The sequence below is a fragment of the Cibotium barometz genome, chromosome 59, assembly GCF_041138505.1.
Source record: "Cibotium barometz isolate CiBa-2024 chromosome 59, ASM4113850v1, whole genome shotgun sequence".
Taxonomy (NCBI): domain Eukaryota; kingdom Viridiplantae; phylum Streptophyta; class Polypodiopsida; order Cyatheales; family Cibotiaceae; genus Cibotium; species Cibotium barometz.
In genome coordinates, this window is record NC_141104.1 from 1,801,039 (window position 1) to 1,828,294 (window position 27,256).

General features: G+C 41.9%; 1 protein-coding gene across 5 annotated transcripts; it reads left to right on the top strand.

Moving 5' to 3' along the window:
- Positions 1-723: 723 nt before the first annotated feature.
- LOC147605366 (pentatricopeptide repeat-containing protein At2g03380, mitochondrial-like) lies at positions 724-27,256 on the top strand. 5 transcript variants are annotated; one of them, XM_086793235.1, is made up of 6 exons: positions 724-869; positions 12,018-12,179; positions 12,299-15,292; positions 15,411-15,530; positions 15,877-15,945; positions 26,933-27,256. In XM_086793235.1, exon 3 carries the CDS (start codon positions 12,420-12,422, stop codon positions 15,249-15,251), a length of 2,832 nt encoding a protein of 943 aa, XP_086649361.1. In that variant the 5' UTR covers positions 724-869; positions 12,018-12,179; positions 12,299-12,419; the 3' UTR covers positions 15,252-15,292; positions 15,411-15,530; positions 15,877-15,945; positions 26,933-27,256. The 5 variants fall into 5 exon arrangements, with proteins under 5 accessions (XP_086649361.1, XP_086649363.1, XP_086649362.1 ...); XM_086793237.1 differs by having other exon boundaries at positions 15,707-15,945; positions 26,933-27,122; XM_086793236.1 differs by lacking the exon at positions 26,933-27,256 and adding an exon at positions 20,585-20,667 and having other exon boundaries at positions 15,707-15,945.

Consider the following 27,256-nt stretch of genomic DNA (forward strand, 5'->3'; position numbering starts at 1 on the left):
TCATGCAAATCACCAAAGAACCAAGGTTTTGCCCTACCAATCCACTTTAAAAATAGGAGGAGGCCATGCATGATGAAATTCTAGTTCACATATACTTTTCATGCCGTCTTGAAAAGTAGCCTACCACTAGGGGAGGATTATTTAAAATTGAGCGGCCTAGGACCAAGCAAGGTCCTAGGCCGAGCAGGACCGAGTAGGGTTGAGTACTTCTTGAAAGAAAAACAAATTGTAACAAAAATAGATCAAGATGACATCTTCTAATGTAGCCAAGAGTTAGTAACTATAGCATGCATGCATACACAGGACCAAATTTGCACATACAAACGTGCATGCACACTTAAAGATAAGCATGTGTAAGGGTGAGTATACACACTCACATGTATGCATATATATGTATGCATGCATTTTATATACTTCCACATATATGATTCTATGTACTTACATATATATTTAAGTGTGTGGGTACATTTAAACAAACACATATAAGTTTGAGGCATTGGCAAGCACATCTTTCAAATTTAATAATATGACCCCATCGTGCTCATTCAGGCTAAAGAACATGATTTATAACACATAGTGTCAGATGACACCATAAAAAATGATTAGATTTAGAGAGGATGTCTATGAGAGTTATATCCATATCTAAATGAATTACTTGCTTGTTTATAGTGAAATTCAGTAACCCTTCTAGGGTTAATCAAAGTGCATACAATGCCCTCTTACCATTAAAATTAATTTAAATATCGATCAATCTGGATATATGAAGAATTTCCCTAATTTTCCTTATCCTCTCACACACAGGGTGGTTACCATCAAGCAATCCTCTCACACCAAGTCAAGATTGCTACCATAGTCACCGCCTTCCAAAGGTAAGATCACAACTTTCTTTAAGCAGAGGTGTTTGTTTTCAGTTGGCCATGAGGGGGAAGGGGGAAGGGAAGATCCCTGGAGAGAGAAATGGATAGGCTTGACTCAAAAAGAGGCTCTGCAAGATGGTGAAAAGGCAGTGGGGGTACGACCTCCTATGATGCTTTCCATGAGAAGCGGCAGTGGCCAAAGAGTTCTTCCCATGCAAGCGATTTCATCCCCTGGCCATGCTATGCTTTTGTAGGCAGCCCCATTTTTGTTGGAGTTATGCGCTTCCTGGAGACAGGAAGGTCATTTGTCTTCCAATTGATCCCCTGTGATAGTGGGCGCCCTTGAGGATGACGTTGAGATGTACCGATGCATTTACAGCCACCCCTGTATCAGAACTGATTCAAAATTCTGACTGCATAAGCCACGCCTCGCAGGATTCCACCACCCTCTCTTCTCCACGTGCAAGGGTGAGGGCCATGTTGCCAACGGCCATGACTATGACCAAGCCTGTCTGCGCTAGTAGCTCAAGGTTGTCTCACAACAAACACTTCAACGTGAAGCTACCTCTACACCTGCACAATCAAGCACGTTAGGGATCCTGGCCTATTCATGGCCCTTGGCAATCACATGGGAGGGGGTTGTGACATCAAGATCCCCCTTTCTCCACTCATGATGAACATGTATGATGTGGCCAGGCAGGGGGTCGTGATGTCACAAGCCTTTAGCCATGTGATAATGGCGTAACGAGGTTGTCAAAATGGGCAGCGGAAATAAGACAAAGTACTGAGAGAGCAGAAGTACAGACCACAGTCAATGGCTCTTTCTGTTTTTTATTTTTGTGAATTTTAAAAAAAGAAGAAAACAAAACAACAACCTGTTCGTTCACGTTGATGCTTCCAATGATGCAAATATCAAAATTAACAAGAAAAAACAGTGAAGCTTTATCCTAAGACCATTCCACCACACACATACACCACATCACAACTAATTTCTTACGATTTCTTACTACCACACAAATCTTATCCATTCATTTTCTACACAATTCCCAGAATGCAAGGGCAATCATGAACTTTTATGCAATGGGAGTTGAAACTGGGCTGTCGGCTTGTTCTATACTCCTACAAAACTAAGAATGGACAGAAAAAATGGAGAGAATCCTAACACGGGTGGCACTGGCTCTCACTCCTTAATGTGTAATATGGTATAGACAGGAGATGACTGCTAACACCTCCTCTCAGCTCCTGGATGTGGAACCAACCCCAGTGAGCTGGAGTGCTGAGACGGAGAATCTGCTGAGGTAGAGGCTTTGTGAAGAGGTCCGCCGCATTGTCCTCCGTCGAACAAAAGATAAGCTTGATGTCACCAGCCAAGATCTTCTCACGAACAAAGTGATATTGTATCTCTATGTGCTTGGTCCGGGCATGGAAGATCGAGTTCCGAGCGATAGATGTACATCTCTGGTTATTGCATTGGATGATGACCGTGGGTTCCCTTTTGTGGAAATCCAATCTTGCCAAGTAATCTCCGCAGCCACACCATCTCGCAAGCAGCACCACCTCGCAAAAGCAGCCCGATACTCTGCCTTAGTAGAAGACAAGGCAATAGTTGGCTACCTCTTGCTGCTCCAAGAAATAACTCTTGAGCCAAGGGTAAAGCCGTAGCCTGAAGTAGATCTCCTCGTGTCTGGATCTCCTCCCCAATCAGAGTCACTCCAACCTTGGAGATTGATTCGGTCCTTCATTCCCTCTCCAGTGTTATAAAAGAGGCCAAGATCCTTTATACCCTGCAGATAATGCAAGATCTGCAATCGTGCGTCCCAATGAGTCTTCAAAGGTGTCTGCATAAATGAGCTCAACAGCCCCACTAGAAAGCTCAAGTCCAATTTGGTGTTCAGCAACCAAATCAATGAACCAATAAGCTTCCGATACAAGGAGGCAACCTGCTTACAAGGATTATGTACTGTAAGTTTGGTATTCGGGTCCATCGGAGATGAATAGGCTTGTGGTTCTCCATTTCCCAAAGGCCTCTAGCAACTCATGAACATATCGCTGCAGAGAAACAAAGAACCCTCTTTGGGTCTGCCAAATCTCCAATCCCAAAAAGAAATGGAGTGAGCCTAAATCCGTCATCTCAAACTCCTTGGACAAGGTAGCCTTCGTCATAGCTATGTGCTCCACATGACCGCCAGTGAGAATAAGATTATCCACATAGAGGATAATCAAAGTGACCATATCGTGTTCCCGAAAGAGGTACAAGTTCGGATCTGCAACAACTGATCTGTAGAAACCCTTTCTAAGACAGAAAGAATCAATCTTTTGGTTCCAAGCCCTGGGAGCCTGTTTAAGACCATACAAGGCCTTTTGTAACCTGTAAACCATACCTTTCATCTTGGAACCTCAAAGCCTGGAGGTTGCTCAACATACACTTCCTCTTGCAAGTCACCATTCAGGAATGCAGATTTCACATCCATTTGAGAAGAGGCAAGGGCAAGAACTGTTCGAATCGTGGTCATCTTAGCTGTCGGTGCAAAAGTGTCCTCATAGTCGATGCCAGGCCACTGAGCATAGCCCTTAGCCACAAGTCTGGCCTTGTGCTTGTCCACCGACCTATCAGACGTATACTTGGTATTGTAGGCCTGCTTGACACTAATGACTGACCGTTTTGACGGCCTTGGAACAAACTCCCAAGTTTTATTCTTCTCTATGGCTTCAAGTTCCACTTGCATGGCTTTCCTCCAAGTCTCTTGGGAAAGAGCTTCCTTAACTGAAGTAGGCTCTTCGTCCCGAATGGTACGAGACATCAATGCATATGCAAAAGCTCATTTGATTGACTTTTATCACAAACTCTTCGTGATCTTCGAGGTCCATCCTCTATGGTCCACTTGGAGGGATACTCCGTAACACTTGACTCCCGAATGGTGTCCAACAACCACTTTGGTACGCGAACAGAACGCGGAGCATCCTACTGATGCTGTGGCTCATCTCCAAGCTCGACTACAACCTCATTCCGCTCTGGGTCATATAGCCTGTAGCCTTTGGAAAGAGAGTTATATCCCACAAAAACAAGCTTTTGGGACTTTGAGTCAAGCTTCCCCCTCTGCTTCTTGGGTATGTGAATATAGGCGTCACTCCCAAAAACACGGAAATGGGAGACATCTGGTTTCCTGTCAAAATAAGCCTCAAATGGAGTCATCTTAGGTACTGAAGTCCTTGGAGATTGGTTGAGGGTATGGACAGCTGTAGCCACAGCCTCTCCCCAAAGCGGACGAGGAAGATCACGATGCTCCAACATCGTCCTCGCCATCTCCACCATGGTCCTTTTTTTCCGTTCAACTACTCCATTCTTCGAAGGCGACCCTGTATTGGCCAACTCCCGCTTGATGCCATGCTCTGCACAAAACCGCACAAGAGCATTAGAAGAAAACTCCCCTCCTTTGTCAGCCAGAACAGTCTTCACCTGCAATCTAGACTCCTTTTCCACCATAACATGCTAATCCTTGAACGAAGCAAAGGCTTGGTCCTTCTGTGAGAGAAAATAAACCCATGTGAACTTGCTACAATCACCCACAAGCATCATGAAATACAAAGAGCCTCCCAAAGATGGGGTCTGCATAGGTCCACAAGTTAGTGTGTAACAACTCCAATGGTTTCGAAGCCCGCTAAGTAGCCTGCTTCGGAAAAGACACCATGTGCTGCTTTCCATGGATACAAGAATTGCAATGTTCCTGCTTGTTGTTGCCATTGCCAACATTGGCAAGCCATCCACTATCTGGTCCCGGAAAGCTTGCCGCAGCGCATCCACATTCAAGTGGCCAAATTAGAAATGCCACAAATCACTGAGCTGAGTACCTGTAAGAGAAGAGAGTGCGGAGGGTTTGTAAATCCCATTCTCTCCTCCATCTTCCCAAACAACCTGGCCTGTTAATACTATGAGACATCAGAGCATAAGTTACCTGTTCAGTTTCCTCTAACTGACGAACACAAGAACTACCAACATCAGTACTGGAGAGTTCCTGCCAACTGCTGCCATCTACTGGCAAGCTATCCACCATCTGGTCCCGGAAAGCGTGCACCTGTAGCGTATCCACACTTAAGTGGCCATTACCAGACTGCCACTCATCACAAACCTGAGGACCTGGTAGAGAGAGTGTTGAAAGCTTGTAAACTCCATTCTCCACTCCGCCTTCCCAAACCACTTGGCCTGTTGCTTTGTCCCGGAGAGCAACAAAATGCTCATCAAACTCCACCCGTACGCTAGTCTTGCAAACCTGATGCACTGACAACAGATGAAAACCAAGTGACGGAACATACAACACTTGGGAGGAATGCTTCCCCCCTTGCCATCGGGAACTATCTCCATCCTGCCCTCACTGTGAACTGGGATAGTGGATGTATCCCCAGTAAGAATGTGACCAGAAAGCCTGCAGAGATCCTGTAAACCAGAACGGGAAGGAGTCATGTGCTTAAGCACCACTATCTAGAATCCACTCCCGAGTATCCGTTGCGGAGAGTCCTCCAATCTCCTCCCTGTGTGAAGAAAATGAAACATCGGTGTCCACCACCTCCTGGTGCACAAAAGCCGGAGTCTTCATGATTGCTGCTGAGGAATCTTCACCCTTCTCGGTCTTCCGCTTGGGACACTGCCTCCAATAGTGGCCTTTCTCGCCACAATCATTACAGGTCCTCTCTGCCTTTAGTTTCTCGCGGTCAGTAACGGACTTCTTCTCAGAAGACTTCTCTGACGAAGCCTTCCCTTTGCCCGTGTTACGGCCTTTCGACCGTTGGCCAGTTAAGGCCTCCGAACCTCCACCCTGAGGAGGGTTCGTGAATCGTTCCTCCTGGTCCAGGACCATGGGCACAAGCTCCTCCCACGTGATGGTGCTGAGCCTGCCCCCCACTGGTAATCAAAGACGAGTAAAATGCTGAGTACTGAGAGGGCAAGTGTGACAGCAATGTTATGGCCATGTCCTGTGACGATATCTCCTTCCTAGCTTGAAGAACTTCCTGCTGAAGAGCCTGCAACTTGTTAATATGCTCCCGCATCGTCGACGACTTTGCAGGGCTCATAACCCGCATCTGTACTTCCAAGGAAATCCTCTTCATGGGCGATACCCTGTTGTAAAGGGAGGCCAAATGCTGCCATATACCTCTGGCCAGCGTCATATGCTTTACATGATTGATTACCTGCGGTGTGCAATTGAGAAAGATAAACGAACGGACCCTGGCATTGACACGATCCCACATCTGTGTCTGAGCCTCCCGGTCCTTTCGGATCGACAGTAACTCCCCTTTCTCTACTTCCGGCCGTGGAACCCTAACAACGACGAAATCAGCGAGGTCGTAAGACTCCAGAACAGATTCCATCATAACCTTCCATATGCCGTAGTTGTTCCCGTCCAACTGACGGTCCATTGGGAATGTGGGGAAAGTAGGGATCTTCACATGCCTCTCGGCCATCTTAAACAGATCTGCCATTGCGGGGATGTACTCTGAAAAGGGTGGGTGGGTGGGAACAAAGAAGAACTAACACTTGTAAGTTGCTGTCCAACAAATCAGCCCGCCGTCCTCTTGCTTCTCCTCTTCCCGAACAGTCCCAAACAGTCCACCAATCAGCAACACAAAAGTCCTCCTCTTGCTCACACAAATCCCAAGAACTATCTAGAGCCTAGGCTCTGATACCATGTCAGAATACGCAGCGGAGATGATGACCAGATCTGGGAACACGAGCAAAACACAGTGCAGAAAATCACAGCACAAGAGAGAGAGAGAGAGAGGCGTGTAACTCTGCTCTATATACACAAGAAGATCCCGAGTATGATACAAAATGGAATGGGGGCCATGGGGCCATTTTATATGGCCCCAAATACCCAGTCGGCGTGTGCTAAAGGCAGCCGACTGGCCCTGAACCTCCACGACCAGCCAATACAGCCAGTCGACCAGCTGTCAGCAGTCGGCCATCACAGATATGGAGTCGTGGACCAGTACCATCAGTCGGCCAGCACATGGGCCCTCCTGCCAACCCTGGGAAGCCACCCAAGCCATAGAAAAAATAGGGAAAAATGGGGGAAAAATACGGAGAGTGGGGAAAAATGAAAAAACACCTCATAAGGGCGGGCACACCCACAACACAGGCCCTGGTGTATAAAAATAGACAGGAGATGACTTCTAACAGAATGATCTCCAACCTGCCCTCATTGTGAATCAGGATAGTGGATTTGTCACCAATAAAGATGTGACCTGTTTGTCTTCGAAGATCCTGTAACAACTCTCGAGATGGAGTCATGTGCCTGGAAGCATCACTGTCTAGAATCCACTCCTGAGTATCCCCAATGGTGAGACAAACCGCATCCCTGCTCGAAGAAGATGAAGCGTCGGTGTCCATAATCTCCAAGTGCACAAAAGCTGGAATCTTTGCGGGGCTGCAGTTGAGGAATCAACACCTTTCTCAGTGCTCCGTTGAGGACATTTCCTCCAATAATGACCCTTCTGGCCAGAATTGTTACAGGTTTGCTCGGCCTTCAAAGCATCATGCTCTGAATTGGGCTTCTTCTTAGACAACTTCACTGGTGAAGACTTCCATTTGCCCTTGTTGTTGTTGTCCCCTTTCGACCGCTGGCCAGTCAAAGCCTTAGAACCTCCACCCTCTGGAGGGTTCAAAAACTGCTCTTCCTGGTCCAAAACCATTGGCACACGCTCCTCCCATGTAATGGTGCTGAGCCTCCAATTGGTGATTAAAGAAGAATAGAAAGCTGAGTATTGAGGGGATAGATGAGATAGCAAAGTGATGGTCATATCTTCTAAAGATATCTCCTTCCCAGCTTGAAGAACCTCCTGCTGAAGAGCCTGGAGTTTGTTGATGTGCTCTCGCATTGTCGAAGGCTTTGCAGGATTCATTACTCGCATCTGCACTTCCAAGGAAATTCTCTTCATGGGCGATACCCTATTGTACAAAGAAGCAAGTGCTGCCAAATCCCTTGAGCCAGCGTCATGTGTTTGATGTGATTGATCACTTGAGGTGTGCAATTAAGGAAGATGAAAGAACAAACACGGGCATTGACATGATCCCATAACTATGCCTGAGCCTCCCGCTCTTTCCTAGTAGATAGTGAAAGCTCCTCCTCCAACTTTGGCCTTGGAACTCCAACCACAATGAAATCAGCCAAATTATAAGAGATTCTGGGGGCATTGAGCTTTCATGTGATCTTTGCTCCCACATGAGAAACACTTCCCCTCTCTCATGCAATCAAAGATATACTGTCTGGACAGCTTAGGATCATCCTTTTTATCCCCCGGCTTCTTTTCTGAGCCCCCTTTAGCATCCTTGGACTCATGAGACATAAACTTAGGTGGCTGTCCACCCTTTTTCTGCTTATTTCCAGCTCTGAATTTTTCCTTGTATGAGCTGAATTCTTGTCTTTCAGATGCTCCCTTGCCATGCAACTCCTCAGAAATAGTTGCTGAGTGTATGAGCTCCTGTAAAGTGTTGTGGGGGTACACTGCAAGGCTCTTTTGAATGATTCGTTGCAGCCCTGACTCAAACTTTCTTTTCTTCTCGTCCTCACTAATTGTCATGAAAGGTGTGACCTTGAGAAGAATCCGCCAAAACTTTGAAACATAAGAAGAAACGGATTCGCCTTCATCCTGTGTTAGCCAATCCCATTCCTTTCGTACATCCTTCTCAAAGTGAGGAGAAAGGAACTGATCATAAAATTGCTCTTTGAAAGCACTGAGTCCACCTCCTAGAGTTTTGAGGACGCTCGGGCTTCCCCTCAGTGCCCTGAACAATATCCCACAAACCCCTGTGGATGAACCAGATCCGCATTTGAAGCTTCCAATGGGCATAGTTGGGTCCTTTCAACTTGTCATCCTTGTTTGTACAGTGGGGAGCGGTTATCCACAGCAACAAAGAAAACAAATCTTAGCTCTCCAAGAAGACTCCTCTCAAGTGCTGTCCAACGAAGCGAGGCATTGGAACAGTCAGCCCCCTCTCAGACCTGAGAGAGACAGAGGCTGGACAACAGCAAAACAATACAAGAAACCACCTGGAACCTCCTATTGGAAGGGTAGAGACTTGTGGAAGAAGGAGGAGATGTAGTGCCACTTGTTTGGCAACACCACATGCAAGAAGCACACCACAACTGATGTGGAAGCAGCAGACACAGCCACAACTCCAAGAACCTGCCTGTGTAGGACAAAACGCAGCTTGTAAGGCTGGCCAACAGCAAGGAGAGGACTGGCTGGACCAGAAAACTTCACAGCTTGCCTTTGTAGAAGAAAACGCAGCCAAGAAGGTTGGCCGACAGAAAACAGAAGGCTGGCTGGACCAGAAAATGCAGCAATGTGGTGAAACGCAGCCACTGTTTTCACTGATCAGCAGCTGGGAGAAGCTATGGAAGAAAACGCAAGGCACAGTTGAAGACGGTGAGCAGTTTGTAGAAGGATGGGGCAGCCTGAACCTAAGCAAATGATACCATGATGCAGAATGCACAGGTGGAAGGATAAACTGAACAAGAGAGAGAGTAGAGAGAGCTTGTGGACAAGATCACCTTTTACAATAGCAAGAAGCTTTACAATGGCAGTTAGCCAGCAAGATAGTGATGAACTTGTGCAAGGGAATGAACTGTTAAAGTGAGATATGGGAGGCCTCCTTATATAGTGCAAATGTGACTTGGCTGACTGCTCCTAGAACAGGCCGACTGGTCCACGACCTACTACACTAGAAGAATTACATAAAATACCCAAAAATAGGGTTTGCCCAAATACACTGAGATGCACCAAATTCTATCAGTCATGTAGAAGGCTAGAGGTCACCCTATTGGGTAGACCAAGGCCTTGACAGATGTACAGACATTCTAGTCACCTTTTTGTACCACAGAATAAAGAAAACCCTGACACCAACTCTCCTATTGGGTAGACCAAGGCCTTGACAGATGTACAGACATTCTAGTCACCTTTACCATAGAATAAAGAAAACCCTGACACCAACTCTCTCTCTTCTTCTCTCTCCTTTGTCTTAATCATATTTAATCAACGTCTTGTTCTTAATCAAGCTTAGAGCTATGGATCTGTACAGGAAGGCTTCCGTGCATGCAACAGAAGACTCATGATTGTATGCATTACAAGAGTTTGAACTATTTGGGGTACTACTCAATCTCAACCCTAAAGATCTCACACAACTATGATAATTTCTCTTCTAGCTGCCTTTACCCATGCTTACTCCTTTGAAGTACATTCGACCTATATAAATCCCCATACAAGTAAATGGAGTTGCTTGTGCTTGAAATTTTTACATGACTGGTGCTGATTAAAGAGTTGATATCTCACCGCTCATAATGTTGATGGTGATGATCTTTTTTGTAGGTAGAATAATCACACAAGGGGCTACAACTTTATTGAAGAAAGTATCATGAAATTCTTCACCATTTGGCTGCAAGGATAGCCTTAGGTGCCATACAGCTCTTCTAAAAACGAGGGTGATTTGCCGATAACTTTTGATCCACGGGAATTAATCCGTGAGACTGTGTGAGTGTTACCTACATATTAGGGGATGTGTTGGGACCTTTTTGATCAACCATAGTGCTGGTCCCATGACCATGGTGCTGGTGTTTAACCAATCAGCTAGTTGGTCCCCGTGGGCCGTGGCTAATGTGCTTGTTTCACCTGACCACTGCACTTGTTTCACCTGACCCCACTGCACTTGTTTCAGTAAGCTAGCTGGTTCATAATCCATTCAAACTTTGACACCAAGGACAAGGGGACCCGCCAAGAGGCAACATCTAGTTCATAGACTACCACACCCCAAGTGAGCCCACCTGCCTACCAACTTCAAGCCTTGTAAGAAACTCTTCGATGCTCCATCTGCCTACAACTTCAAGCCTTGCAAGAAGCTCTTCTAAGGATAATTTAACTTGTAGGCAAAGTATAATCAGTACAAGGTTGCTCACCCAAATCTTTTAATCTCCAAAGGCACCAAGTGGCTAGAACTTCTAAGCCATGTTGTAGACATCGCCAAGAGCATGATGACATGCTAGTACAAGGAGATTAAGGCCAAGGACAAGCAATCAGAACTTCAATTGAGGCCAAGATAGAGCCTCAAAGAATTTCTCCACGAGGCCAAAGATCAAGAGGCCAACAATCGGCTCAAGGTTGAACACATTAACAAAGAGGTAGAGGCATAGTCACAAAAAAATGTGTTTCGTCCATTTGAAACCTCAAAACCTCTACAGTACAACAGTTTCGCTCAAATTTCAGTTTTTTTTTTTTTGGGTTTTTTTTTGGGGGGGGGGGGGTGGGTTTCTTGGTTTTTTGTCAATATCCTCCTCATCACCTTCCAACTCCTCTCGTTCTCCTCTATCTAAAAAACCTCAAAACCTTTGCAGTAAGGCAGTTTTGCCCAAATTTCAAGTTTTGTTTCCATCTCCTCCTCTTCACCTTCCATCTCCTCTCTTCCTTGTCTACTCTTGACCTCTGTTCCTTCCTCTTTTCTTTCACTTCCTCCCCTTTGCTTCCACTTCCTCTCCTTCCCCCCCCTTTTGCTCCACCTCCTCCCTTTTTCCCCACTTCTTCTCATACCATCTCCTCCGCTTCTCTTCTCCTTCCTTCCCCTCTTCTTCTCCTTCCTTCCTCCTCCCACTTTCTCCCTTTTGCCATCTTCTTCTACTTAAAGCTTTCACTTCCTCTCCTTTACCCTCTTCTTCTCCTTCTACCACCTCCCTTTCATCACGGTTCACAATAAACATAGGTCTCTCTCTCTCTCTCTCTCTCTCTCTCTTTATATATATATATATATATAATTTTAATAAAAATCCCCAAAAACCTCTGGTTTTTTTAGTGATGGACGAAACCTTTCGAAAAAAAACCTTCAAAACCTAGAAACGTTTCTTGTGACTATGGACCGTAGAGGTTGGCGTCAACGCCATTAAAGATAAATTGGAGACATCAATAGTAGCATTGAAGGAAGAACAAGGATTTTCCCAAAGAAGCTAAAAACCTTGCTGGGGAAAAATCTTGCTGAAAACCTTGACATCACCTTCTGCGGCAGAGGGAACCTTTGTAGTCGCTTGATTTCTTCTGAAATTTGCCTCATTTACGTATGAATTTCGCCGCACAGACATTTGAAACTTGCCCTATTCAATGTTTAAAATTTGCCTCGCAGTACAGGCTTTTGTTACTCTTTTGGCCGTGATGACAAGATTGGCGCTCCATATCCATCCAAGCCTATGTGGAAGATTTTGGTTGCTGAGTTCGGGAAAGATGCAGGCCTCTCATTTGTTGTTGAAGGAGCCCATCCGGCTGGCTTCCATTCTGGATCCATCCAAATCTGTAAGTAACTTCTCTCTTATTTTGTATGTGTTTTCCTATCCTACATCAGCATAGCACACAGTGACATTATCTATAGGAATGAATGTATAGTTTCATGCTTTGTGTGTATTTTCTTGCAGGAACGTAGCAGATGGTGACAATATCTATGTGGATGCCTGCCCACTTGTAGTTATGCTACACAAGGAGTCGGATATGCTCCAATGAAGTTGTTGTTATCCTCGATCTTCGACCCTCCCCGGGATGTCCAGAGGGGGAATCCTGCAAACTTTGTGCAAAAAAGGAGAGCTTGAAAGGGCACTGGACGTGCTTGTCGGCCTCGACACCCCCCCCTCCGCCAACATCTACATCTCCCTCCTCAAGGCCTGTTGCAAGAACAAGGCCCTTGCTTCTGCCAAGTGTCTCCATGCACACCTTAACCTCCACAGGGTCCCCCTGGCCGCATCGCTCGGCGACCACTTGGTGGTCACCCTGGCCAAGTGTGGTGCCATCGAAGATGCCCAACTTGTTTCAAGTAAATTGCCTCACCTCTCTGTCCTCTCCTGGACCGCCCTCATTTCTGCTTATGTAGACTCTGGCTACGGGGACAAAGCTCTTAGATTGCATCAATGTATGCTAGAGGACAAGGTGCAGCCGAGCAATTACACCTATGTCAGCCTTTTCAAAGCTTGTGGCAGCATTCCTGACCTTGCACAGGGCATGAGATTTCATGCAGACGCCCACCGGAAAGGTTTCGTGTCCAATGTCTTTGCTGGCAACACCCTTGTCAGCATGTATGGCAAGTGTGTTGCGCTTGCTGAAGCAGAGCATGTTTTTGGTGCAATGTCTGAGCACACTGTTGTATCGTGGAATGCCATGCTTTCTGCATTTGTCGAGCAGGGACAAGGGGAGAAGGCTTTATGTCTGTACACACAGATGCACCACGAAAACATAAGTGCAGACCAAGGAACATGTGTGATCACCCTTCAGGCATGTGCCACTCTTGCAGAGAAGGAAGACACTATCCTTGTGGATGGGCAACCAACCAAGGTGATGTGTATGGAAATTGGACAGGCATTACATGCTGATATCCGAAAGAAAGATATTGCATCGGATGCCTTTGTAGCTAGCACCCTCATGAGTATGTATGGCAAGTGTGGGGCCATTGTGGAAGCTGAGCATGTTTTTGATGCACTACCCCAACCAACCATCGTGTCATGGAATGCCATGCTCTCAGCATATGTAGAACATGACCAAGGAGAAAAGGCTTTAGGGTTGTATGCACAGATCCAAGAGAAAGGTGTGAGTCCAGACCAGGCAACATATGTGGTCGCCCTTCAAGCATGTGCAACTCTTGCAGAGAAGGAAGATGCTTTTGACATGGAGGGGACCAAGTTGATGTCTCTGGAAATTGGACGGGCATTACATGCTGACATCCTCAGGAAAGGTTATACATCCCATGTCTTTGTTGGTAACACCCTCGTGAGCATGTATGGCAAGTGTGGGGCTCTTGTGGAAGCAGAGCATGTGTTTGGTGCATTGTCTCAGCACACTGTCATGTCGTGGAATGCAATGCTCTCAGTGTATATTGAACAGGGCCAAGCAGAGAAGGCCTTACGACTGTACATGCAGATGCAAGAAGGAACAGTAATTCCAGACCAGCGCACATTGGTGATTGTCCTTCATGCATGTATCACCCTTGCAGAGAAAGAAGAACCTGTTCTTGTGGAGGGACAATCAATCAAGGTGATGTCATTGAAGATTGGGCAGGCATTACATGCTGATGCCCGCAAGAATGGCTTTGAATCTGATGTCTTTGTTGGCAGCACCCTTGTGAGTATGTACGGCGTGTGTGGGGCCATTGTGGGAGCAGATTATGTGTTTGGTGCACTGTCAGACCATGACATCGTGACATGGAATGCCATGCTCTCAGCATATGTCGAACAGGGCCATCTAGAGAAGGCTTTGCTGCTTTACACACAGATGCAAGAGGAAAGTGTGACTCCAGACCAGCGTACATTTGTGGTCATCCTTCAGGCGTGTGCCATCTTTGCAGATAAGGAAGAAGCCCTTGTTGTAGAGGGACGGTCAGCCAAGGTGATGTCTCTAAATATTGGACGAGCACTACATGCAGATGCCGGTAGGTTAGGCTTGGCATTTGATGTCTTTGTTGGCAACACCCTCATTAGTATGTATGGCAAGTGTGGGGCCATCATGGAAGCAGAGGATGTGTTTGGTGCACTGTCGCATCGTGACATTGTGTCTTGGAATGCCATGGTCTCAGCATATGTCGAACAGGGCCAAGGAGAGAAGGCTTTACGGATGTACAGACAGATGCAAAAGCAATGGGTGACTCATGTTACACTTACCCGCCTTTTGCAAGCCTGTAGTGCAACAGGAAGCTTGGAAATATGTAAGCAGCTTCACTTTGAGGTTGTCTTTGCTGGATATGATCGGATTTCCTCTGTAGCAGCCACACTAATCGCCGCATATGGCGGTTGTGCAAGCATGATAGATGCACAGGCCTGTTTTGATGAACTCTCAGACCTTGATATAGCCTCATGGAATGCATGCATTGCTGGCCATGCAGGAGAAGGAAACTTTGTATCAAGCTTCCACTTGTTTGAGAATCTGAAACAGGCAGGTATCAAACCTGATGAAGTTACGTTCATTTTAGTTATCTCAGCTTGTGCTCGTACTGGCCTTGTTGTCAAAGGTCTTGAGTACTTTGAATCCATGAGCAGGGATCATGGCATATGTCCAGACATGAAGCATTATGGCAGTATGCTAGACCTCCTTGGGCGAGCAGGGGACTTCAAGAGGGTTGAGTATATATTGGAGAAAATGCCGATGCAAGCTGATGTGACCTTTTGGTTGTGCTTGCTAGGTGCCTGTACACATGTCAATTTAGAGTTGGCAAAACGGGCGTTCGATCATGCAGTGAGTCTGCAGCCCAAGTGCACTACTGCATATGTTCTCATGTCAAACATATATGCCAATGCTGGGCTGCAGGACTGTGCAGCTGAGGTGGAGAAGGCTAGACAGGAACAAAGTGTGGAAGAGGGTCCTCTATTGTGTTGTGGTGCCCATCTTTGAGCATGACGTCGCATAAGGGCCTGTCCTTTGTGGGTTATCAGGTGCAGTGTCCATCACTGCTGTGCTTTTAGGCAGTTGTCTTTTCTTTGTAGCTGCTCTAGCGAAGGTCTGGTCAAGTGACTGGTTCATCTTCATGATTTCTCTCTGGTTTTCTTGCAGGCCAGCAAGGATGAAGTTGGCCTTCCTTTTTCCATTCGTCAATCTGCCGACAAGCCCACTTGAGATCTTGGCCATTTGCAGAAATAGTTCCATTGTCGTCTGAGACTCTCATTTCCTCAGGTATACTTCTGGTAGCTTTAACTCTGCCATCACCAAATTCAATAAGTTTCACATGCTAGTTTACAGACTTGGCATTGGAATCTTTAAATGCCCTTTTTGTGACAAGGCAATGGTGTCCTGATGTATGGGAAGACATGGAGCATTCAGGTCCTTACTGATGCATGGTAATGCACCAGGTCCTTACTGTTGCTTGTAATCCACTGGTGGGTGCCCCAATCAGTATCCTTACGACATTGACCTTGGAAAAGGACAGGAAGGATAAATGGGACATTGAACAACATCATAGAGAGGTTGGGGAAAGATGCGTAGTAATATCCTGGCAACATTTTTTCTTTCTTTTTTGTAGGTACTCATCCCTGAGCCATGAGAAGGACATGCTGAATGAGCGATGGGATCCCATGAGCAGATAATTCAAGTAGGTATCTTGCCATTTCTTGGGTTTGCCAAGAATTTATGCTGCTGTAGCATGAACAGAATAATGAACTAGTCTTGATGAAATTAGTATGTTCTGTAGTTTTTGGCCATGTGACTTATACATGTGTGCACATGCACACATCTACATAATTATCATATTTATAATTATTTGTCTTCCAGATTACATTGCTCTCAAATTCAAGCAGAAGAACAGTGAGGGGTTGATTGCTGTCCTCAGTGTAAGAAAAGAAACTGTGGTGTCTATAGCTCAACCTTCACAAGCAAGGATCTTTTCAACACATGACTCAAAGATAGTTGCACAACATAAGAGTACAATTTTTACTACCAATGGCTTGGGACACCATTAGTCTTCCCAAACAAGAAGGTATATTGGGTAGGCCACTTTGGAGTATGGTATGCACTAGTTTCCACTTGGTTCTCAGTATATGGGCTCCGCATGGACTGCCTACCCCCCCTTTAGTACAGTTTGGACTCCCCTTTTCTCCGGCTCACTCGCAAGGATATCAACTGGGTTATCTGGTTAGATCTTCTCAGCCTCTACACCCATTGCAATGGATCACACCTCCGGAGCTCCCCACGAAGATGCACTTCTATAGAGATCACTTCCTCACTCTCACTGACTGGCTAGTCAAGGCCTCAGAACCTCTGTCCTATGGAGAGTTAGTAAAACGCTCTTCTTGGTCCAAGACCATAGGCATAAGCTCCTCCCATGTGATGGTGATGAGCTTGCCACTGGTGATCAAAGAGTAGTAGAAAGCCAAGTACTGAGAGGTCAGATGAGACAGCAAAGTGATGGCCATGTCCTCTGAAGATATCTCCTTCCCAGCTTGAAGAACCGCCTATTGAAGAGCTTGCAACTTGTTGATGTGCTCCCGCATTGTCGAAGACTTTGCATGATCCATCACGCGCATCTGCACTTCCAAGGAGATCGACTCATGGGTGATACCCTGTTATACAGAGAAGCCAAGTGTTGCCAAATCCCTTTGGTCAGCGTCATATGTTTGATATGATTAATCACCTGTGGTGTGCAATTAAGGAAGATGAAAGAATGCACATGGGCATTGACACAATTCCACAACTGTGCCTGAGCCTCCCGTTCTTTCTGAGTAGAGGGTAAAAGCTCCCCGTTCTCTAACTCTGGAAGTTGAACACCAACAATAATGAAATCAGCTAAGTCATAAGACTCCAATACAGACTCCATAACCTTCCAGATGCCATAGTTGGTCTCGTCCAATTGTCGATCCACCGGGAATGTGGGGAGAGAAGGAATCTTCACTTGCTTCTCAGCCATCTCAAGCAAGTCTGCCATCTCGCGGGGGGGGGGGGGTTGGGTTACTTTGGTCTTGTGAAGGGAGGGTGGGTGGGAAAAAAAATGAAGAAGAGGCTGCAACTAATATGCAAGGTGGATGTCCAATGGTGATGGTTGCCTTCTACCTAATCTCCAAGTCCTGAACAGCCCACAGGATCTCTAATCAGCACCAAAAAACCGTCTGTCCCGCAAGCTCTTCAAATCTCCCGCAAGCTCTCCAAGGTCTTCAAGAAACAATCCCGCAAGCTCTCCAATGTCTCCAACCTTCAAGCCACTCGGGGCTCTAATACCTTGTCGGAATACGCAACGGATACGAGACAGAAAACTGAGAGCACACGCAGTAGGACTCTACGATGAAGACGAGCACACACAGGAGAGAATCACCAACCTGAATATCAACGCAAAACTGTGTGAAGAAGAGCAAACACAGAAGAGAGAGAGAGAGAGAGAGAGAGAGAGAGAGAGAGAGAGAGAGAGAGAGAAGCTGTATAAACTCTGATATATACAAGATCCAATACAACATTCTGAACCTCAGTAATGGCTAAGCTCAGATTTGAGGGCCAAAGTATATTGAGTACCAAACTCTGCGGAATCGACGTATTGATCTTTCATGCTATCCAAGTCTTTTCCAATGGTTTCGAGAATGGTAGACTCCTGCATGGTCTGGATGTTGGTCTTTCGACCACGAGCATCTGCTACTGGGTTATGCTTACCATGGATGTACTTGATCATTCCTCCAAATGATGTACTCGATCATTCCTCCAAATTGTTGGAAGATTTGACTTCACTTGGCTTGCTAATCACTCCATCGGGCACTTGGCATGGTCTGAAGCCACTTAAGTGCTTGGTGGTGTGTTTTGACTGTGAAAACCTGTCCACCATAAAGGAAAGGCTTTCAATGTTTGAGCGCTGTGATCACACCCAAAAGGTCTTTGTCATAAATTGAATAATTCCTTTCGACGACATCCAACTTTCTACTGTAGTAGGCCACGGGTTTGTTGTCTTGTTGAAGAACTGCACCTATGGCTACATTGCTGGCATCGGTAATGACCTCGAAAGGTTCATCCCAAGATGCTAACTTTAAAACAGGCGCTTCTGAGACTACTTTTTGGAGTGCACGGAATGCATCAAGTGCCTTGCCTATAACTGCGACTTTTTGTCTATGAGTTTTCACCCCCTTGAGCAAGTCAGTGAGAGGTGCTGCAAGGTTGGAAAACTAGTGAACATGAGTGTTGTAGGCCTAACAAAGACCTACGAATGAAGAGATCTCTTGGGTGGTCTTAGGGATGCCCCAATCCAAGATCTCTTGAACCTTTGCGGGGTCCAATCGAATCCCGACGGAACCAATGATGTAGTCCAAGTATTGAACCTCTGTAACGCCGAAGATAGAATTTTTGGCGTTTATGTAGAGTCCATTATCTCGCAAAAGGTGCAGGACTTTCTCCACATCTTTCTCATGCTGCTCCGCAGTGGCTGAAATATAAGTATGTCATCAAGAAATATGAAAACACACTTATCAATGAGGATTGCGAAAATCTTGGACATCATTTTATTGAAGGTTGTGGGTGTGTTGGTAAGCCCAAAGGGCATGGCTACGAACTCGTAGTGACCACACTCGGTCCAGAAAGCTGTTTTTGAAATGTCAGCTTTAAAAATGTGGACCTGATGGTAACCACTCTTGAGATCGATCTTAGTGAAAAATTTTGCACCGTCTAAATGCTCCTACTTTATTCCGAATGGTTAACAATGAGGAAACTACTTTGAGTATCGATTCCTCTGATCATCTGCAGTCTGATGGGCAAATAGAGCGTATGAATCAGATTGTAGAGGATATGCTTCGTGTATATGTCTCTCTGGAAAAGCATCAAATTGGGAAAAATATCTTCCAATGATGGAATTTGCCTATAATAGTTTTAAACATACGGCTATTGGTTTTAGTCCGTTCATGCTTATGTATGGGTATAAACCCAGGGCATCTATTTGATGTCAGTCTTAAGGACATTGAGCTTGATGCATCGAGGGATTTCTTGCGTGATATGTAGGAAATGCTGACTGAAGCTCGGGTTTCTATCAGGAGTGCTCAGGATAGGGCACGGTTCTATGCTGATAGAGGCCGCTCAATTTGGTCTTTTGAACCAGGAGCGTTGGTTTATTTAAAAGTTTCTAAAGATTTTCAGACTTTGTCAAAAGAAAAATGCTCGAATTTATTTCCTAGATATTGTGGTCCATTTCGATTTATATATCGGATTGGCACGGTTGCGTATGAACTTAAACTGCCTCCACATGTTAGAGTTCATCCAGTCTTTCATATCAATAGATTGAAAGGAAAACTGGGAGATGAGGATAACACAGTTACTCCTCAAGAACTCGTTGAAGTCGAAGAATTATCCTATGTTCCACATGAACTTGATAAGACATTTGAATTCAAGAAAAGAAAACTTTGTAGTTGACTAATCCCTGAGGTTAAAATTAGGTGGAAAGATAGGGAAATAGAGGATTCGACTTGGGAGTTGCGTGAGATTTTTCAGCGCAGTTCTCCTTCTTTTTATTGCAAGAGTGCAATGTTTTGAGAGAGGGGAAGTATGTTATATGCACATTATGTGTGCATATACTAGGAGGCTAACCCACATTAGGCTTGTGAGCATGGGAGCATGGGAACAAGCTCTAGTGGAGCATGGGTTAGGACTAACCTTAAGGGTTAAGGTTAGGGTCAGGCATCCAAGGGTCACACATGGGAGATGGAGAGTCAAGAGTCACTTGAGGGCCCTCCTATATAATAGGGGCATGGGGCACACTCAAGGGGGGCTTAGGCTATGGTCTCTTGATGTCATCTTGAGGTTAGGTTATGTTATGTTCTCTTGTGTAGAGGATCATAACTACTCACCTATCATTTCACACTATAGCTACATGCTACTGGATTGGAGTTATACCTCTTGATGGTATGGGACATCAACAAGGTAAAGGTATGATGTACTTCATTATAATTCATGTGTGCATCCCTTGGACTCGGGGGTGGTCAGGTGGATGAGTTTATGCTTGATTTATGCATGTTTATGCATAATAATTATCTAGAGAGATCTTAAGGTTTTAACAGTGGTATCAGAGCAATCTCTAGTTAATTATTGTGATTAAATTTCTTTCTTATTATAATTTTTGATATTTTTTGAAGTAAATTTTAATATTTACTAAATAAAAATATTATTTTGTTAAATTGTGTTGATGATGATTTGCACGTGGATCATCGATATGGCGGTTGGAACGCGTGCTACTACTATTCAATGGACGAATTGATGTCGCAGGGGAATTCAAGTATGTAATTTTTTCTTATTTTTTGTGGTTTAAAACAAGCAGTAATGAAAATCTTTTCGAAAATACCACATATTTTACTGTGGATATTTTTGGTAGAATGGATTTCCTAAATTTCTAGAATTTTTATATTTTTTTTAATTTTTAAAAAATTTTAGAGCTTTTTATGGTTAAAAATGTATTTTTTATGTATTTTTGCGGATTTTTCTTACGGAATTTTCACGGATATTCTATCCATTTTCTGTCATTTTTCTGCTGAAATGCAATAGAGGCAGCATGTTGATGCATGGAATGCTCTCTCGTGTGCGTGGGATCCTCTTCGTCTCTCAATTCTGAATTTTCGTTCTATTTTCCTCTCGCCCGTGTGATCTCCTCTTAATAAGCATAATTTGATTAAATATTAATTATAATTAAACTTTAATTATAATTAATAGAAGTTTAATTAAATTCTTACTCAACCTCCTCTCTATTAACAGAGAAGGAGGGGATAGAGAAGGAGGGATGGAATGGAGAAGAAGGAGAGGAGAGAGGGGAGAGGAGAGAGGACTCCTCCCCTCCCAGAGTTTTTCGAAAACGCGCAAGGGGGGACTGCGCTCTGGTCCGCCGGGCAAAAATCCCCCCTCTCCTTTCTCTCCCTTTAATTTTTTTTTTGGAGCTTTAATACAAAGTCTAAGAAAAGCTTTATTTTTAGCTTTTAAAAATATATAAAAAAGAGTTTTTTTTAAAAAAAATTATTTAAAAAGAAGCTTTAAAAAACGGAGGAGAAAATATCAAATTTCAGAATAACAAAATCTTTGAATTTTTTTCTTGGAATCTCTTGGCTTTCCGCATTTCCAGGAAACCTTTTGGTTTTTCGAATTTCGAAAAATCTTTTGACCTTTCGAATTCCGAAAACTTTTAACCTTTCACATTTCGATTTTTTTTTTGTCTTTTCATATTTTTTCGAAACTGTTAGCTTTTCGTATTTCGGGAAGACCGTTGGGAGTCCGAAATTTTTTGACTGAAAGAATAAGATGGCCTTATCCCAGACTTTCACATCCTAAAACCTGTCTCTATATTCCTGAGACCACATCAAGGAATAACTCTTTGCGAGTACATCATTAGAAAAGAATTTTGAATTATTGGCGCTTTTCTAATGATAACTTCCCAATAAACACACTAAAGCTATGATAGAAAAATAACTCACCTAGATATATAAGCAACTAGGTATCCAAGTTGGAATATGTACAAGAGTACAAGAAATATACTCCAAAATTATGTACAATAGTACAAGAAATATACTCCAAAATTATGTGCAAAAAACGAAGGCAAATAATGTTACCCTCAAAGCACATGAAATTATCCAAAAGATCAAAAGATCCTTATAAAACTATGGATAAAAGGATAGAAGCTTCTCAAATCCATGAAAGCCATAGTTGATCTTAACAATCAATGTATGCCATCTAATGGTCAAATACGAGGTACAATCGTATTAATAATATGCGAATAATTCGCATCTATCTAATGTCAACACGAGAAAACGTACTTCAACATTAAATAACTCTCGAAAATATTAAATTCTCGAGAAAAAGAATTATCATGATTTTTTTTCTAATTTTTTTAATTTTATAAGACCTCAAAATACGATAATTTTGAATTCCACCAAACCTATCTTATGGCATTCCAAAGCTATATTTTTTCAAAAAAAAATTTAACAAATAGATTTGCTAAAATACCATTGATATTTTAAAAATACTAATTTTTAGGATTTCTAAAAATAATTTCTAGAAAATTCATAATTTTTCATAAGAATCCATCGTTCACGAAATTTTCAATTTCGCTATTCTCAAATCCAATGAAAAGTTACAATTTTAATGGATTTTCTAAATTTTTGGGTCAAAAAATATATTTTTAAAGGAAGTTGAATGGTTACGGGCTCCCGAACGGACACACCACGTGTCAATCACTAATCCCACATTTTTCAGAATTTTAAAATAACATGTGTAATTTTTAACTAATTTCTTTGAATTTTGAAAAAAAAATTAATTTACCCCGAACGCATTTAGAATACGAACGGTTAAAAAATTTCAGAATCCCAATGGTCTTCTGAGAATATGGAAAGCCAACAGTTTCGGGAAAATGAAAAGACAAAAAAAAAATCAGAATGTGAAAGGTCAAAAGTTTCTGGAATCCGAAAGGTTAAAAGATTTTCTGGAATTCGGAAAGCCAAAAGGTTTCCTGCTGGGAATGCAGAAAGCCAAGAGATTCTAAGAAAAAAATTCAAAAATTTTCAGAGATTTTGTTATTCTGAAATTTCGTATTTTCTTTCTCCTTTTTTAAAGCTTTTTTTTCAAGCTTTGAAAAGCTTTTTTAAAAATAAAATTTTGAAAAAAAAACTCTTTATATATATATATATTATTTTTTTTAAAGCTAAAAATAAAGCTTTTCTTAGGCCTTGTATTAAAAATTTTAAAAAAATTATAAGGAGGGGGGAGGGGAGCGATTTTCGCACGACAGGGGTTTTAGCGCAACCTCTCGTGCGCGTTTTCAAAAAACTGTGAGGAGTCGTCCTCTCTCCTCTCTTCTCTCCTTCTTCTCCATTCTATCTCTCCTCCTTCACTCCCTTCTTCTCTGTTAATAGAGAGGAGGTTGATTAAGAATTTAATTAAACTTTTATTAATTATAATTAAAGTTTAATTAGGATTAATATATTTAATCAAATTATGCCTATTAAGAGGCGATCACACGGACGAGAGAAAAATAGATAAAAATTCAGGATTGAGAGACGAAGAGAGTCCCACGCACACGGAAGAGCATTCCATGCATCAACATGCTGCGCCTACTGCATTCAACAGAAAATCGACAGAAAATGGATAGAATATTCGTGAAAAATTCGTAAAAATGTATTAAAAATACATTTTTAACCATAAAAATGTTTCAAAAATTTTTAAAAAATTAGAAATTTTTTTAGAAAAATTCTAGAAATTTAGGAAGTTCATTCTACTAAAAATATCCACAATAAAATATGATATTTTAATAAAAATTTTCATTAATACTTATTTTAAACCACAAAAATAAAAAAAATAACATTAAACTTACGAAATTCTCCCGCATTACGATTCGTCCATTGAATAGTAGTAACATGCGTTCCAACCGCCATATCGAGGATCCACGTGCAAATCATTAACACGAATCAATAAAATAATATTTCTATTTAGTAAATATTAAAATTTACTTGAAAAAATATCAAAAATTACAATAAGAAAGAAAAAATAACAATTAACTAGAGATTGCTCTGATACCATTGTTAAGAATTGTTGGTGTTTGGCATGTGATGTGTTCATTCGAGCGTCCGTGCTATTTCAAATTACTTTAAAAATATATCTTTTAACTTAGAAAATTAAAAAATTCATTAAGTTTTAAATTTTCATTAGATTTGAGAATTGTCAGGTGGAATTGAAAATTTCGTGAACGATGGGATTCTTAGAAAAAATTAAGAATTTTTTTTGAAAAAATATAGGTTTGAAATGCCGTAAGATAGGTTTGGTGGTATTTAAAATTATCGTATTTTGAAGCCTTATAAAATTAGAAAAAATTTAAAAAAATCATAATAATTTTTTTCTCGAGAATTTAATATTTTCGAGAGTTATTTAATGTTGAAGTATGTTTTCTCGTACTGTCATTAGATAGATGCGGGTTATTCGTATATTATTAATATGATTATATCTCGTATTAGTAGATATTTTTGTTTGGATTAATTTTAAATGATGTTTTCATGATTTTTTATCATTATTTAGCCATTCTTTTTGGACATATTCTTTAATTTTTTTTAATCGCTATAATTTGCGTTCAAAGTGTTTTTAATCTTTGACACTTTTTCATGATAATTTATTTTACGCTTGTTTTCTATCATGGGTTAGTTGATCGATTTGTTTTGGTCGATTTTATTGGATGGTTTTTAAGTTTTATATAGACTCATCAGGTCTTGTCTTGATCACTTGTATCTAGGGGTTTTTTAATGAGGGTTACACATGTGTTTCACTTGCTTACTTTGGAGTTTTACTTGAACAACACTATGTTCATATACTCTGGATTGATGAGTTGGCCATCAATTTTAATGTTTCTTTTGGCATGATTAATGACCATTAGATGGCATGATTAATGACCATTAGATGGCATGCATTGATTTTTATGATCAACTATGGTTTTTATGGATACGAGAGGCTTCTATGCTTTTATCCATGGTTTTATAAGGATCTTTTTTATCTTTTAGATAATATCATGTGCTTTGAAGGTAGCATTTGCCTTCGTTTTTTGGCACGTAATTTTGGACTATATTCCTTGTACTTTTGTACATACTATGTTTCTTGTACTCTTGTACATATTTCAACTTGGATATCTAGTTGCTTATATATCTAGGTGAATTGTTATTTTTCTACCCTAACTTTATTGAGTTTATGTGATAGTTATCATTAGAAAGGTGCGAATAATTTAATTTCTTTTCTAATGATGTACTCGGAAAGAGTTATTCCTTGATGTAGTCTCAGGTATATAGAGATAGGTTTTAGTATGTGAAAGTCTGGGATAGGGCCATCTTATTTCTTTTATACATGATTTTATTCATATTTCCTAGACGGCACACTAGGGAGTTTCAAATTGTTAAGGTATGTATGGGTGGTATCATGGTGATATGGGACGCTAGCGATCCCTCACATATATTATCTTATGGGATAATTTGGACTCAAGATTGTTGCTTTGCTAATATCACTTAGCGTGTTGACCTCAACATTCAAAGACCATCTCATTTTCTGAATTCATTTAAAGTTGTTGTGTGGGCATTCTCTAGATAAACTTCTTTGATCTATAACCTGCATGTACTGATAGAGGACGCTCAACTTGGTCTTTTGAACCAGGAGCGTTGGTTTATTTAAAAGTTCCTAAAGATTTTAAGCTTTGTCAAAAAGAAAATGCTCGAATTTATCTCCTAGAGATTGTGGTCCATTTTGATTTATACATCGGATTGGCACGGTTGCGTATGAACTAAAACTACCTCCAATGCTAGAGTTCATAGTCTTTCATATCAATAGATTGAAAGAGAAACTAAGAGGTAACGATAACACAGTTACTCCTCAAGAACTCATTGAAGTCAAAGAATTATTCTATGTTTCACATGAACCTAATAAGGTACTTGAATTCAGGGAAAGAAAATTTTGTAGTTGACTAATCCCTGAGGTTAAAATTAGGTGGAAAGATAGAGAAATAGAGGATTCGACTTGGGATTGTTCAGCGCAGTTCTCTTTCTTTTCATTGCAAGAGTGCAATGTTTTGAGAGAGGAGAAGTATGTTATATGCACATTATGTGTGCATATACTAGGGGGCTAACCCACCTTAGGCTTGTGAGCATGGGAGCATGGGAACAAGCTCTAGTGGAGCATGGATTAGGACTAACCTTAAGGGTTACGGTTAGGGTCAAGCATCCAAGGATCACACATGGAAAATGGAGAGTCGAGTCACTTGAGGGACCTCCTATATAATAGGGGCATGGGGCACACTCAAGGGAGGTCAAGGCTATGTTATCTTGGGGCTTAGGCTATGGTCTCTTGAGGCTAGATTATGATATGATGTTCTTGAGGCTATGTTATCTTGGGGCTTAGGCTATGGTCTCTTGAGGCTATGTTATCTTGGGGCTTAGGCTATGGTCTCTTGAGGCTAGATTATGATATGATATTCTCTTGTATAGAGGATTATATCTACTCACCTACCATTTCACACTATAGCTTCATGCTATTAGATTGGAGTTATACCTCTTGATGGTATGGGAGTAAAGGTATGATATACTTCATTATAATTCATGTGTGCATCCCTTGGGCTCGGGGTTAGTCAGGTGGATGAGTTTATACTGATTTATGCATGTTTATGCATAAGAATTATCTAGAGAGATCTTAGGGTTTTAACAGTGGTATCAGAGCAATCTCTAGTTAATTATTGTTATTTTTTCTTTCTTATTATAATTTTTGATATTTTTATAAATAAATTTTAATATTTACTAAATAAAAATATTATTTTATGGATTTGTGTTTATGATTTGCACGTGGATCGTCGATATGGTAGTTGAAATGTGTGTTACTACTATTCAATGGACGAATTGACGTTGCGGGAGAATTCTATGAGTTTAATGCTTTTTTTTATTTTGTGGTTTTAAATAAGCATTAATAGAAATTTTTATGAAAATATCACATATTTTAGTGTGGATTTTTTTGGTAGAATGGATTCCTTAAATTTTTAGAATTTTTAAGAATTTTTTTCTTAATTTTTAAGAAAATTTAAGAGCATTTTTATGGTTAAAAATGTATTTTTTAATGTAATTTTGCAGGTTTTTCGCGGATATTCTATCCATTTTCTGTCAATTTTCTACTGAAATGCAGTAAGAGTAATTTCATGTGCTTGGAGGGTAGCATTTGCCTTCGTTTTTTGTACATAATTTTAGAGTATATTTCTTGTACTCTTGTACATATTCCAACTTGGATATCTAGTTGCTTATATATTTAGGTGAGTTATTTTTTACCTTAGCTTTAGTGTGTTTATTGAGTAGCTATCATTAGAAAGGCGCCAATAATTCAAAAGTCTTTTCTGATGATGTACTCGGAAAGAGTTATTCCTTGATGTGGTCTCAAGAATAAAGAGACAGGTTTTAGTA